Here is a 12910-nt window from a genome sequence, read left to right as displayed (position 1 = left end):
TATTTCTTCTGTTACCCAAGGATTTCTACTAGCCCTCGTCTTTTTACCTACTTTATACTATGCTGCCTTCACTACTTCATCCCTCAAAGCTACCCATTCTTCTTCTACTGTATCCTGCCAATTGTTCCCTTATGCTCTCCCTGAAACTCTGTACAACCTCTGGTTTAGTCAGTTTATCCAGGTCCCATCTCCTTAAATTCCCACCTTTTTGCAATTTCTTCAGTTTTAATCTACAGTTCATAACCAATTGATTGTGGTCAGAGTCCACATCTGCCCCTGGAAATGTCTTACAATTTAAAACCTGGTTCCTAAATCTCTGTCTTACCATTATACAATCTATCTGCAACCTGTCAGTATATCCAGGCTTCTTCCATGTATACAACCTTCTTTTATGATTCTTGAACCAAGTGTTAGCTATGATTAAGTTATTCTCTGTGCAGAATTCGACCAGGCGGCTTCCTCTTTCATTCCTTAACCCCATTCCATATTCACCTACTATGTTTCCTTCTCTCCCTTTTCCTACTACGGAATTCCAGTCATCCATGACTATTAAATTTTCGTCTCCCTTCACTACCTGAATAATTTCTTTTTATTTCATCATACATTTCTTCAATTTCTTTGTCATCTGCAGAGCTAGTTGGCATATAAACTTGTACTACTGTAGTAGGTGTGGGCTTTGTGTCTATCTTGGCCACAATAATGTGTTCACTATGCTGTTTGTAGTAGCTTACCCACACTACTATTTTTTTTATTCATTATTAAACCAACTCCTGCATTACCCTTATTTGATTTTGTATTTATAACCCTGTATTCAACTGACCAAAAGTCTTGTTCCTCCTGCCACTGAACTTCACTAATTCCCATTATATTTAACTTTAACCTATCCATTTCCCTTTTTAAATTTTCTAACCTACCTGCCCGATTAAGGGATCTGACATTCCACGCTCCTATCCGTAGAACGCCAGTTTTCTTTCTCCTGATAACGATGCCCACTTGAGTAGTCCCCGCCTGGAGATCCGAATGGGGGACTATTTTACCTCCGGAATATTTTACCCAAGAGGACGCCATCATCATTTAATCATACAGTAAAGCTGCATGCCCTTGGGAAAAATTTTAAAAATTGTAATAATCATTTATTTTCTACTCTTTCAAAGTCAAATTCTGACTAAAACTGTGCCAAATTACAGCATTAACAAAAAAATCACTGGAACTGCTACAAGAAATTAAAAATACATAAAATGAACTACAAACTGGCAACTGGCAAATTCCTTTGGCTTCTATCCAAGACACAATCATATTCTTTTTGCTGTTAGAAGACACACTTGACTGACATTCACTATCTCCCTTGGAGACCTGTCCTGCTGAAATATCACAGTACAATGATTACAATACATTTTGTTAATAACTAACAACATTAATCTACTAATTGTAAAAGTCAAATAGAAAACCGAACATAATACAAAGGAACCATATTACTAAATTATTAGTGTAAACTAACGACTGTGAAAGTAAGAGATGAGAATGAGCCTGAACTAAGTTATGCGATGATAATAAGAGTAAGAGCACTTTATAGACATACGAGTAAATATAGGAAGAAATGTACTCTTAACAATCTCTTCAGTGTTTACAAAACTGAAAAACCAGATTGTTTATGTGGGAGAGAGCATTGTACCTGAGCCTTGAGCAATACTTAGTTATTAAAGAAACAATAGAAGAAATTACCACAAATCACAGGAAAAAGATGAAAATCCTTGAAACTATGCCACAGTTTAGTTTACTTACAACAGTTTTATTATAACATAAGGGAGTAAATAATACTGTCCTAATAAATACAAGGCAATCGGTTGTTTGGCCAAACTATACCTGAGCTGCACTATCTGTCAATATGTGCTTAACAGTAGCACAGTTATTAGATTGTCACAGCTGTGAGTTACAAAATGAAATATGTGAATTACACTTATGATGCCCTATAATCAAGAACAGAGCAAATGACAACAATAAAAGAACAAGGTGTTAATTAAAAAGTGCACAGAATACACAACTGGCAACCTGTAATTACTACACAATGGCCAGATTCATGATGGAAAAATAAACATGAAAACAAGGGTGAAGACTGAGACATGCAATCATCAATACCTCTGCCAACGATCTGCATATCCGTCACGCCGTGGTCTGCCGCTGTGATGGGAGGGGCGAGAATTCCAGCGCAACCTCGATCTGGACCTGGATCGGGATCGGGACCATGACCTTGATCGAAAACGAGCTCCGCTACTCCAAGATCTCGAGCGACTTCGAGATGAGTAACTGAAAAGCCGAATTGAAATCTTCAGTTCTTTGATTTCAATGCCATGATGGAATTGTGTTACTGGCGTTCACAGTCTCCTTCACCGAATTTCAGTTTTAGTTCTTTTCTTGGATGTTGAACCTCCCTTGGTCACGTCAGTTTAATTCAATAATTATCAGAGAATGGGAGCTATGCACCACATTTCTGACAGTTTTGTTGGTATGAAATCATACAAGCATTTTAAAAAGAATACATTTATTGTCTCCACTGCACCATTTGTGGTAAATAAATGATAAAAGCAATACCCAATTTATAAGTGAAACTGTTGCACATTGTTCAAGGCTGTAGTGAAGAATCTATCCTACACGTTATCAACATTAGATGACATTTTTTTCCAGAATGAAAACAAAACAATGAAGCCGATAAGACCAAAATCTGATCACATGAACTAAGTCCAAAAAGGTATACTATGCCAAATTTCAGCTGAATGGCCAACAAGAACTATAAAGAGAGCAGTCAAAGTTTCCATCTTCTGAATATTAAGAGTGCATTAGAAGTTGCAGTGTGCAAGGACTGCAATTTTCTGCAGTACTAACACACAAAATTTAATTTTTTGATAGAACACTATATCACTACACTCCAGGCTTTCACAGCTGGTATTTGGATCCTTAGTGATTTCTGTTACATGGGTGCCCAGTGGCAGGGTCTCAGGCATGTTTCTGTACCTAACATTTTTAGCTCCAAATGCTGGACACAACATCAGTTTGTAACCACTATCAGTGCCTGTATAGCCTCTAATTATGTTTCCAGTATAAGGAGGTAAAATATTAAGAACAAAAATATGCCTTAGACTGTGGTGTAATGCTATTTAACAGAAAACACACAATACAGCATTACTTAAAAGAATTGTTTATTACTCAGCACACAGCAGCTCATTCCATGTTTCTTAAATGGAATGTGTGTGTAAAAAGGGATAATACATACAAAAGCTAAATGTAATGCATCTGTCACATATACACAGGTTACAGTACCATACATGACACTACTGCTTACTGTGTGCCTAGTGATGGTGACACATTTGGGACTGGCCTTGCAACATCACACAACACTTCCAGTAACAACTTCTAAATAAGAGGGCTTCCTCATTCAGACCACTTATTTATAACCATCATATGGATGTGAATAACAAATCATCTTTGAATGACTCTGTATCTTGAACAAGGGCCGTGTATACCATGGATGATGAAAACAAAGCCTTCAAAAGTCAAAGATGGAGTCTGCATTAAAGAAGGAATCAATAATTTTGTTTTTTGTTGGAGCAGCCAAGAAAGATTATATCTATTTCATAATAGTGCAGAAATCACTTCATCACTGGCAGAAACTGTGTGATATTAAAAGACCTTGGTATATATTATTTTACCTCGATGCAGATTCACCCTTTCTGGAATAATTGTTCTCGTTTACTAGTGAAAAGGTGGCACAACATAATTCTTTGTGAAGATTAATTTTATCAAATAGTCTGTCAATTGTCTCATTCCATGTGCTTTTGATGCACAATAAAAATTACTCATATGACCATGCTTGCCCCCCCCCCCACACACACACACACAGGAGAATGAGACGAGATGAAATGCTTTCTCCCTTTGCCCCTGCATTGAGACAGTAGGGTAGTCAAGCCAACCTAGCAAAATACACTGGCAGAAAAAAAAAAAAAAATCACAACAATAAGAATGAGTTGTGTGACAAACTAAAGTTGGTAGACATATTTCTGCATCCAAAAGATGATGCCTCTTAAAATTTCTCGCCCGACGCATAGGAGTGGTGCTGGTAGCGCCACAGCTATGAAGCAAATCAGGTTTGCTTTCATACGCACTGTAGTGGTCGTAACACTTAAGTTACCTTTGAAACTGGTTGTGGTGAGTTGATGTTAGTCAAGAATGGCTTTAACCCTTTAACTGCTCTGGACACGTTCAGAGTACCTGGTAGAAGGACTGGTGGCACGTGTAAACATGTTCAGAGCACGCAAGGACAGGTACAAAGGCGCGCGCGTTAACACGTCCAGAGCAGTTAAAAGGTTAAGGCAATGAAGATGCTACAATCAACACCTCACCAATTTTGAGTGAGATTGCATAACAGGGCTACGAGAAGCTGGATGTTCCTTCTGTGATACTGCAGAAAGGCTTGGCAGAAATGTAGCCACTGTACATGACTACTGGCATGGTTCATGAGAATGCACGGTCACATGAAGACCAGGGTCTGGACAGCCACTGGCACTATCAAGGGGGAAGACCACTGTGTTCAGCATATGGCTCTGGTGCATTGTACTGCATCTGCGCAGCATATGGCTCTGGTGCATTGTACTGCATCTGCGGCAGCAATTTGACCAGCAGTTGACACCACCATGACACAATGAACTGTTACAAATCAGTTACTTCAAGGATAGCTCATAGTCAGAAACCCTGTAGCATGCTTTCCACTGACCCCAAACCACTGCCATTTTTTACTTCAATGGTGTCAAAGTGAGAACTCACTGGAGGTCAGGGTGGAGGTCTATTGTGTTTTCTGAGAGAGCTGGTTCTGCCTCAGTGCCAGTGATGGCTGTGTGTTGGTTAGGAGGGGGGCTGTTGAGGACCTGCAACCAACTGGTCTGCATACTAGACACATTCGGCCTGCATCTGTAGTTATGGTCTGGGGTGTGATTTCGTATGATAGCAGGAGCACTCATGATTATCCCAAGTATTCTGCAAGAGCACTCATGATTATCCCACATATCCTGACTGTAAATTTTTACATCAATCTGGTGATTCAACCTGTTGTGCTGTCACTCAAGAACAGCATTCCAGAGGTTGTTTTCCATCAGGACAATGCATTCACATACCGCTGGTGTAACCCAACAAGTTCTACAGCCTATCAACATGTTGACTTAGCCTGCTCGATCACCAGATCTGTCCAATCAAGCACATATGAGACGTCATCAGACGACTAACTCCAGCATAATTTACAAACAGCATTAACCGTCCCAGTATTTTACAAACAGCATTAACCGTCCCAGTATTGACCAACCAAGTGCAACAGACATGGAACTCCATCCCACAAACTGACAGCCGGAACCTGTACAACACAACACATGCTTGTGTGTGTTTAAGCGTGTGTGATTTCCTAAGGGACCAAACTGCTTAAACTAACTTATACTAAGAACAACACATACATCCATGCCCAAGGGAGAACTCTAACCTCGGGCACTCAACCTTCTGGCTGTTACCTCAGTTATTAATGTACCAGCATTTCATATTTACAATGGCTTCTTTTGCACTTACATTATCCTGTGATCTTGCAATGTTAACCACTTAACACATGTTACCCAGTCAAATGTATTTCAAAATTTCATTACTCTACAATAATTATTGTTTGGCATTATGATATTTTTCCCATAAGTGTATAAATGCTATACTGTTTGGATATTAATCAGAGTATGATATGGGTGGTCTGTGGGAAGTAGTGAAACTGTTCACTCTTATTGGGATATTCAGTCATGGAACCTTATAAGTAAGTCTGTGATGCCAAACTTCCGTCCTCTAGTGTTTATCAACATTGAATATACAGCAAATACACAGTCATGACAACTGGTCATATGCAGAAATGGTAATACAATCATAATATTACTCAAGTCTGTAGAATCATTACCAAATATGAGTAACAGTGATATTGAACACAGAAAAAGATGGCCAAGGTTTATTTGACACATGGGAAAGTGTCGCGAAGATGCTGAAAACATGAAACGAAAGATGCTCAAAGGCACACACAACTGATGAGCCAGAACATTACGACCATTGACCTTCTATCAATATAAACCTGTCCAGATGATAGCAGCATCACCTAGCAAGGAATGAAGGCTAGTTAGATGCATGCATGGTGCAAGAAATATCAGTGAGTATGCTGTTCGTGTGCAGACTGGCAAGGATGCGCTACCTATCCGAGTTTGACCGAGGGCAGGTTGTGACGGCCAGGAGGCTTGGCACGAACATTTCGGAAACTGCACAACTTGGCACATGTTCAAGGAGTGCTGTGGTGTGTGTCTTCAACACTTGGTGAAATTAAGGTGAAACTATGTCTAGACGTCATGGGGTTGGGTGGCCACCTCTCATTTCAGACACTGGACATCGTAGGGTGGGCAGACTGGTGAACACGGCTGGTGGCGAAATGTGGCGGAGCTAACATCATCAGACTTTAATGTTGGGCAGAGTACAAGTGTGTTTGAACACAGTGTACCAAACACTTCTATGGGCCTCCACAGCTGACAAACCATGCCTATGCCAACATTAACATCACGATATTGGCAACTATGACTTAAATGGGCACATGAGCATCATCACTGGACATTGGCACAGTGGCAGAGCATTGCATCATCTGATGGATCCTGATACCTTCCCAATCATGCTGATGAGAGGGTGTGAATCCATTGTCTTCCATGGGAACAATTCCTTGACAACTGTACTGCAGAACAGGGACAAGCTTGCGTGACTCCATTATGCTCTGGGGAATACCCACTTGTGCATCCTTGGGTCCAGTGGAGCTGATGCAAGGCACCGCGACAGTCAAGAAGTATCTTACATCAGTTGCAGATCATGTACACCTATTCATAACTATCACGTTTCCCGACGGCAGTGGTACTTTTCAACAAGATAATGTGCCACGTCACAAAGCCAGGAATGTGATGGAGTAGTTCGAGGATCAGTGGTGAGTTTCAATTGGTGTGCTGGCCCTCCAACTCGCCAGATCTAAATGTGATCAAACATATCTGGAATGTGATTAAACATGGCATCAGAGCTCGTATCCCCATCTGGAATGTGATTAAACATGGCATCAGACCTCGTATCCCCCCTCCCCGGAATTTACCAGAATTAGGTGACTTGTGTATGTAGATGTGGTGCCGCCAGCTCCCTCCAGCATCACTGCTTCCATGACACAATACATCACCGCTGCTTTCCACGCCACAGGTGGACATACCGGCTATTAGGTAGGTGATCATAATGTTCTGGCTAATCAGTGTACCAACTATCTCATGAAAGTCTACTTACAAGATATTAAGAACCAGTAATAACTGAAGAGCATTTTTTCAGAACTCGGTAAAGGCAAAAAATCATTTATGGGGAAATGCAATTTTTCAGTCTCCTACCAAAATACTAATTACGCGAATTTCGTCTGTGTTTGACTTCTCTAAAATTTTCATTGTTTATTTCCCAATAGAGGGACAAAGTCTCCTAGTTTTTTCAAAAGTCCATAAATGCAAAGATGGAAGTTAAAAGTATGCTAATACGCACAAAAAAATTTTTTTTTCTTTTTTATCCTTAACATTAACTACAAAGAAAGCAACTTCACTGTTCATTTTGTGTAGAAATGCAGTAATGTGCAACAATGTAGCACTTTACTACCCATTTTCGCATAAATGTTTGATAAGCAAAATTGTAACAAATACTATTGATATACAACATAAAATACTGGCTACAACAATGTTATACTGGGAATCTACTGAGCACTTCCAAATCTACTGTGCACTTATAAAACTCTTCCACTCCTTCTGGTATGTTAAAATGCCTCAAAAATTTTAAGGCATCCTTTTTCTCTTCCTTGCTGACCAATTTCTCCCCTTTCAAGATGGACACAGTTTTTCTCACTTACAGGGGGCAGTTCTGGATTTCCGTACCTCAAACTCTACAGTGCATTATTAAATGTCCAATACTGAAACAATATTTTATTCTTAGACTTTTCATATATAATCACTCACTAAACACCTATTTTGAAAGTCATGTTAGATCAAAGGACTCTTAGTGCACTGGACTTGAGATCCTTTGCTTCCCGATCTTTATTTAGTATCTTAACGATGCTATGTTCTTCCAACACTATACAGCATTGAGCCATTGAAAATGTATCTTCCTTTTTCTGGCAGTCTTAATCTAACCTACCAAACAGTCACAATTATAGATGTGATCACAAATAGGAAAATAGTGCACCACCATATTAAATTTTCTGCTTTCTTTCATGAAGGTCATTAGTGTGCACATCATTACTATCTTTTTATTTTAACTGGTACAGGAGTCAAGACGGAAAAAAGATCATTTGGACCATTTTCTGGTTGGGACATCTCAAGGTTTCTGAGAAAATTCAATAGAGCGGATGCTACTTGGTTGTGTCCTTTCAATCCTCCTGTACAAAGCCAAATAAAGAAAGCAGTCCCTTTCTTTGTCTATACTCAGAAATGAATCATAATGCAGAAATTGTATAGCCAAATCTGTCTAAAAGAGTATACTTCAGCTACGGATAGTTTTGGTATTGGCCGATTCTGTTGTATATCAAAGCGCGCAGTGAAACCCTGCTTTTACACTTTTCAAGGGACTAGAAAAAAATGGCGTAAAATGTGGGAAACAATGTTTTAAGCATTAAAAGTTACGTATAAGATCCCGCTTGCATTTACACACTTTATGCAAGATACATGTACATAATAGGCATCAAAATACTTGTTAAGTGACTTGTTTACCACCTAATAATTTATCAGAACAACCGCCAATGTAATTGAAACTGGTAAGTAGAAAAGTGTGACTTAATTCAATACAGTACAATAATTTTTTTGGAAAGACTGCATCTGTCATTCATTACATAAATAATGACACATTGCAACAGTTATGCGTGGTGTTTGCATGTATGTTGTTCTATGTCTCTTACACTGTAATCATCTTCTTGAGGTTATGAGGTATTGTGCCTCCTCAATTATGCAAGAAACCACCCACAAGCAAACATCATTCACATTGCTTGTTTGTGAAACATCACAAAAAATACGTATGTAAATATACGCACTTAACAACAAGATATTAATTTTCCGAACAAGTGTTGCTAAGCATGAAAAAACAAAGATTTTGAGACTTACCAAACAAAAGCGCTGGCAGGTCGATAGACACACAAACAAACACAAACATGCACACAAAATTCAAGCTTTCGCAACAAACAGTTGCTTCATCAGGAAAGAGGGAAGGAGAGGGAAAGACGAAAGGATGTGGGTTTTAAGGGAGAGGGTAAGGAGTCATTCCAATCCCGGGAGTGGAAAGACTTACCTCAGAGGGAAGAAAGGACAGGTATACACTCGCGCACACACACACACACACATATCCATCCGCGCATACACAGACACAAGCAGATAAAGGCCTGTGTCTGTGTATGTGCGAATGGATGTGTGTGTGTGTGTGTGTGTGTGTGTGTGTGTGTGCGCGAGTGTATACCTGTCCTTTTTTCCCTCTGAGGTAAGTCTTTCCGCTCCCGGGATTGGAATGACTCCTTACCCTCTCCCTTAAAACCCACATCCTTTCGTCTTTCCCTCTCCTTCCCTCTTTCCTGATGAAGCAACTGTTTGTTGTGAAAGCTTGAATTTTGTGTGTATGTTTGTGTTTGTTTGTGTGTCTGTCGACCTGCCAGCGCTTTTGTTTGGTAAGTCTCAAAATCTTTGTTTTTAGATATATTTTTCCCACGTGGAATGTTTCCCTCTATTATATAAGCATGAAAAAATATGTAACTGGTGGTCTGTTTAATCAAAGACATTTGGCCCAAAGTCAGCAACTGCCTCAGCTAGCACTACAAGTGTCCAAATGGCTAAATACACTAAATATTGTTTGAATAATGCAAATAAGATGACCACAACAATCACAAAGCTATGTGTGCACAGTAGACAGTTTGGAAATGGTAGTTATTGGTCATAATACTTTTATTCCAATGAGTGTAATTACTCCCGTCAGCCACCATGGTGAGTAGCACTTGGAAGAGGCACAAGATAAAGGGTGACTTGTTTCGACTTTTACCTGTTTACCGAAGCTGAGTAGAGTGCCCTGGTGTCAAGAAACTTAACCACATAACAAATGTCAACATTACTGGACGTCCTGCATAACGTAACATCAATTACGTCAGTTCTTTTCTTGGCAGACATTATTTCATGATGCATAAATTGTGGAAAAATTGTAAATATGTCCACAGAAAATCGGTTGTGAATTAACATTGTGAACACACGAAATTTGACAGGAACAATAAAAAATGTTGTAAACAGCGGGAAAATGTTAATTACGGGAATGTAAAAGCAGGGTTACACTCCACTTTAACTACATTTGGGTTTTCCTCCATTATTGCACAGAAATTTTTTGCACAAAGTTTGTGCAACTTGTGGTTTGTCATTAATTGATCCTTTTCCCCCAGATCTTATTCCTTTTAAGTGTCTGTCTTTGGACATCCCTGATGTTGCTTGAAATGTTGCAGAAGATACAGTTACTGTCTGGCCATCTTTTTTCCTTATATTGTACTTTATGAAAACAGCTTTTTGCTTCTTTCTTGATGTTTCTTCTTCCTGGCTAGTACTGTGCAATAAGCAGAAGTTAAAGTTGTGTAAACTACTAATTTATTTCTACTACTTGTTCTGATGGCAAGTGCTTGTGTACATTTTTGCAGAAAACACACACTTTATCACTATTTAAAATGACATCCTACTTTTTTTTTCTCACTTCGGGTCTCTCAGAAATAAATCAGTTTTAATTATCGACTTCTCTTTAGACTGCCTGACAGGAACTATAGAGTTTCGCGAAAGCTTGTAATTTTCAACACTCTATCAAACAGCAAATATCAGCTTTGGACAAAATCGTTTCAGTAGGTTGTGCATGGCAATAAGGTTGGTTTGTAATTATACAAATCTAAATTTTGAACAACTCAGTATTTATCAACTTTTGAAAAAATGCTCATCAACTGAGAACTCCAGACATACCCTACAACCTCCTACATTTCGCTTCCGTAGGGATTGTAAAGACTGTTATACTAATTACAGTGGTCAGTCTTTCCTTACCCCCTAAACAAATGGAATGGGAAGAAAGCCTAATACACGGACATGTAGTTTACTAATGATGAAAACAAGATGAATACATACCCAACAATGTTTAGTTCTTAATTATGGATGTACATGTGAAAGAGTTTAGAATAACTGGATTTATAAAAGTGGTCATGTGTAGGATTTGAAGCATGTATGTCTATGCTTTTCTAAATCTGACACGGGACTTTCTCCAACAGCTTAGTCTTCTTTTAAATGTGCTAGTCTGCCACTAGATGCCTCCTCAGCGTGGTAAGTAGCAATCTATCCTAATTCATATTGTTGGAACCACAATAGGCAAGATTAGGCACCAGCTTCAAAAATAAATGGACGTAGATACGGACAATTGCAAGGGGAAATTTGTAATGGCAAACAAAGACCTCTACAAACTAAAGAAGAGTCACAAAACATTATACTTGTATTGAATACTTAAGATTTTTTTACAATTTGATGCACACACCAAAAAAAGTTTTGCATCACCTCGGTTCCGAGAGTTCGGGAACCTGTACAGAAAATTGGAATAGAGATCAAAATAAACAGCATTTCCGTCCTTTTTACTGCTCATGAAAACCACACATTGCATGTTGTGCCACCATACAGCAAGACCTTCAGAGGTGGTGGTCTAGATTGCTGTACACAGCGGTACCTCTAATACCTAGTAGCACGTCCTCTTACATTGATGGATGCATAATTGTATTCATCGTGGCATACTATCCATAAGTTCATCAAGGCACTTTTGGTCCAGATTGTCTCACTCCTCAACGGCGATTTGGCGTAGAACCCTCAGAGTGATTGGTAGGTCACGTCGTCTATAAACAGCCCTTTTCAATCTATTCCACGGATGCTCTAGTGTTTATGTCTGGAGAACATGCTGGCCACTCTAGTCGAGCGATGTTGTTATCCTGAAGGAAGTCATTCACAAGATGTGCACGATGGGGGCACGAATTCTCATCCATGAAGATGAATGCCTCGCCAATACGCTGCTGATATGGTTGTACTATCGGTTGGAGGATGGATTCACGTATAGTAAAGCATTACGGTGGCTTCCATGACCACCAGTGGCGTACGTCGGCCCCGCATAACGCCACCCCAAAACACCAGGTAACCTCTACCTCACTGCAAAGTGTGCCTAAGGCGTTCAGCCTGACTGGTTTGCCTCCAAACATGTCTCCGACGTCTGGTTGAAGGCATATGTGACACTCATTGTTGAAGAGAATGTGATGCCATTCCTGAGCGATCCATTCGACATGTTGTGGTCGCAAAGATGGACCTTGCCATGGACGTCAGGAGTGACAACGCGCACCATGCAGCCTACTGCGCACAGTTTGAGTCTTAACACAACATCCTGTGGCTGCACGAAAAGCATAATTCAACACGGTGGCATTGCTGTCAGGGTTCCTCCAAGCCATAATCCGTATGTAGCAGCCATCCACTGCAGTGTAGCCCTTGGGCGGCCTGAGCGAGGCATGTCATCAATTGCTCCTGTCTCTCTGTATCTCCTCCACATCCGAACATCGCTTTGGTTCACTCAGAGACACCTGGACACTTCCCTAGTTGAGAGCCCGTCCTGGCACAAAGTAACAATGCGGACACGATTGAAATGCGGTTTTGACCGTCTAGGCATGGTTGAACTAGAGACAACACGAGCTGTGTACCTCCTTCCTGGTGGAATGACTGGAACTGATCAGCTGTCAAACCCACTCCGTCTAATAGGCGCTGCTCATGCATGGTTGTTT

At 40.0% G+C, this 12910-nt stretch overlaps 1 protein-coding gene across 6 annotated transcripts in view; it reads right to left on the bottom strand.

The window, feature by feature from the left end:
• LOC126175387 (mucin-5AC) overlaps positions 1 to 12910 on the bottom strand; it is a 182522-nt gene that overhangs the window by 92149 nt on the left and 77463 nt on the right. For 4 of the 6 annotated variants that reach the window (XM_049922165.1, XM_049922163.1, XM_049922166.1 and 1 more), the window contains exon 12: positions 2137 to 2304. The exons of the other annotated variants lie outside the window; for them this stretch is intronic. In XM_049922165.1, coding sequence (XP_049778122.1) covers positions 2137 to 2304 — 168 coding nt within the window. The remainder of the gene's footprint in view (positions 1 to 2136; positions 2305 to 12910) is intronic. 6 annotated transcript variants of the gene reach the window in all.

The sequence above is a fragment of the Schistocerca cancellata genome, chromosome 3, assembly GCF_023864275.1.
Source record: "Schistocerca cancellata isolate TAMUIC-IGC-003103 chromosome 3, iqSchCanc2.1, whole genome shotgun sequence".
NCBI classification, from domain to species: Eukaryota; Metazoa; Arthropoda; class Insecta; order Orthoptera; family Acrididae; genus Schistocerca; species Schistocerca cancellata.
Note: the sequence above shows the minus strand (reverse complement) of the source record. Positions and strands in the feature narration are given on the sequence as shown.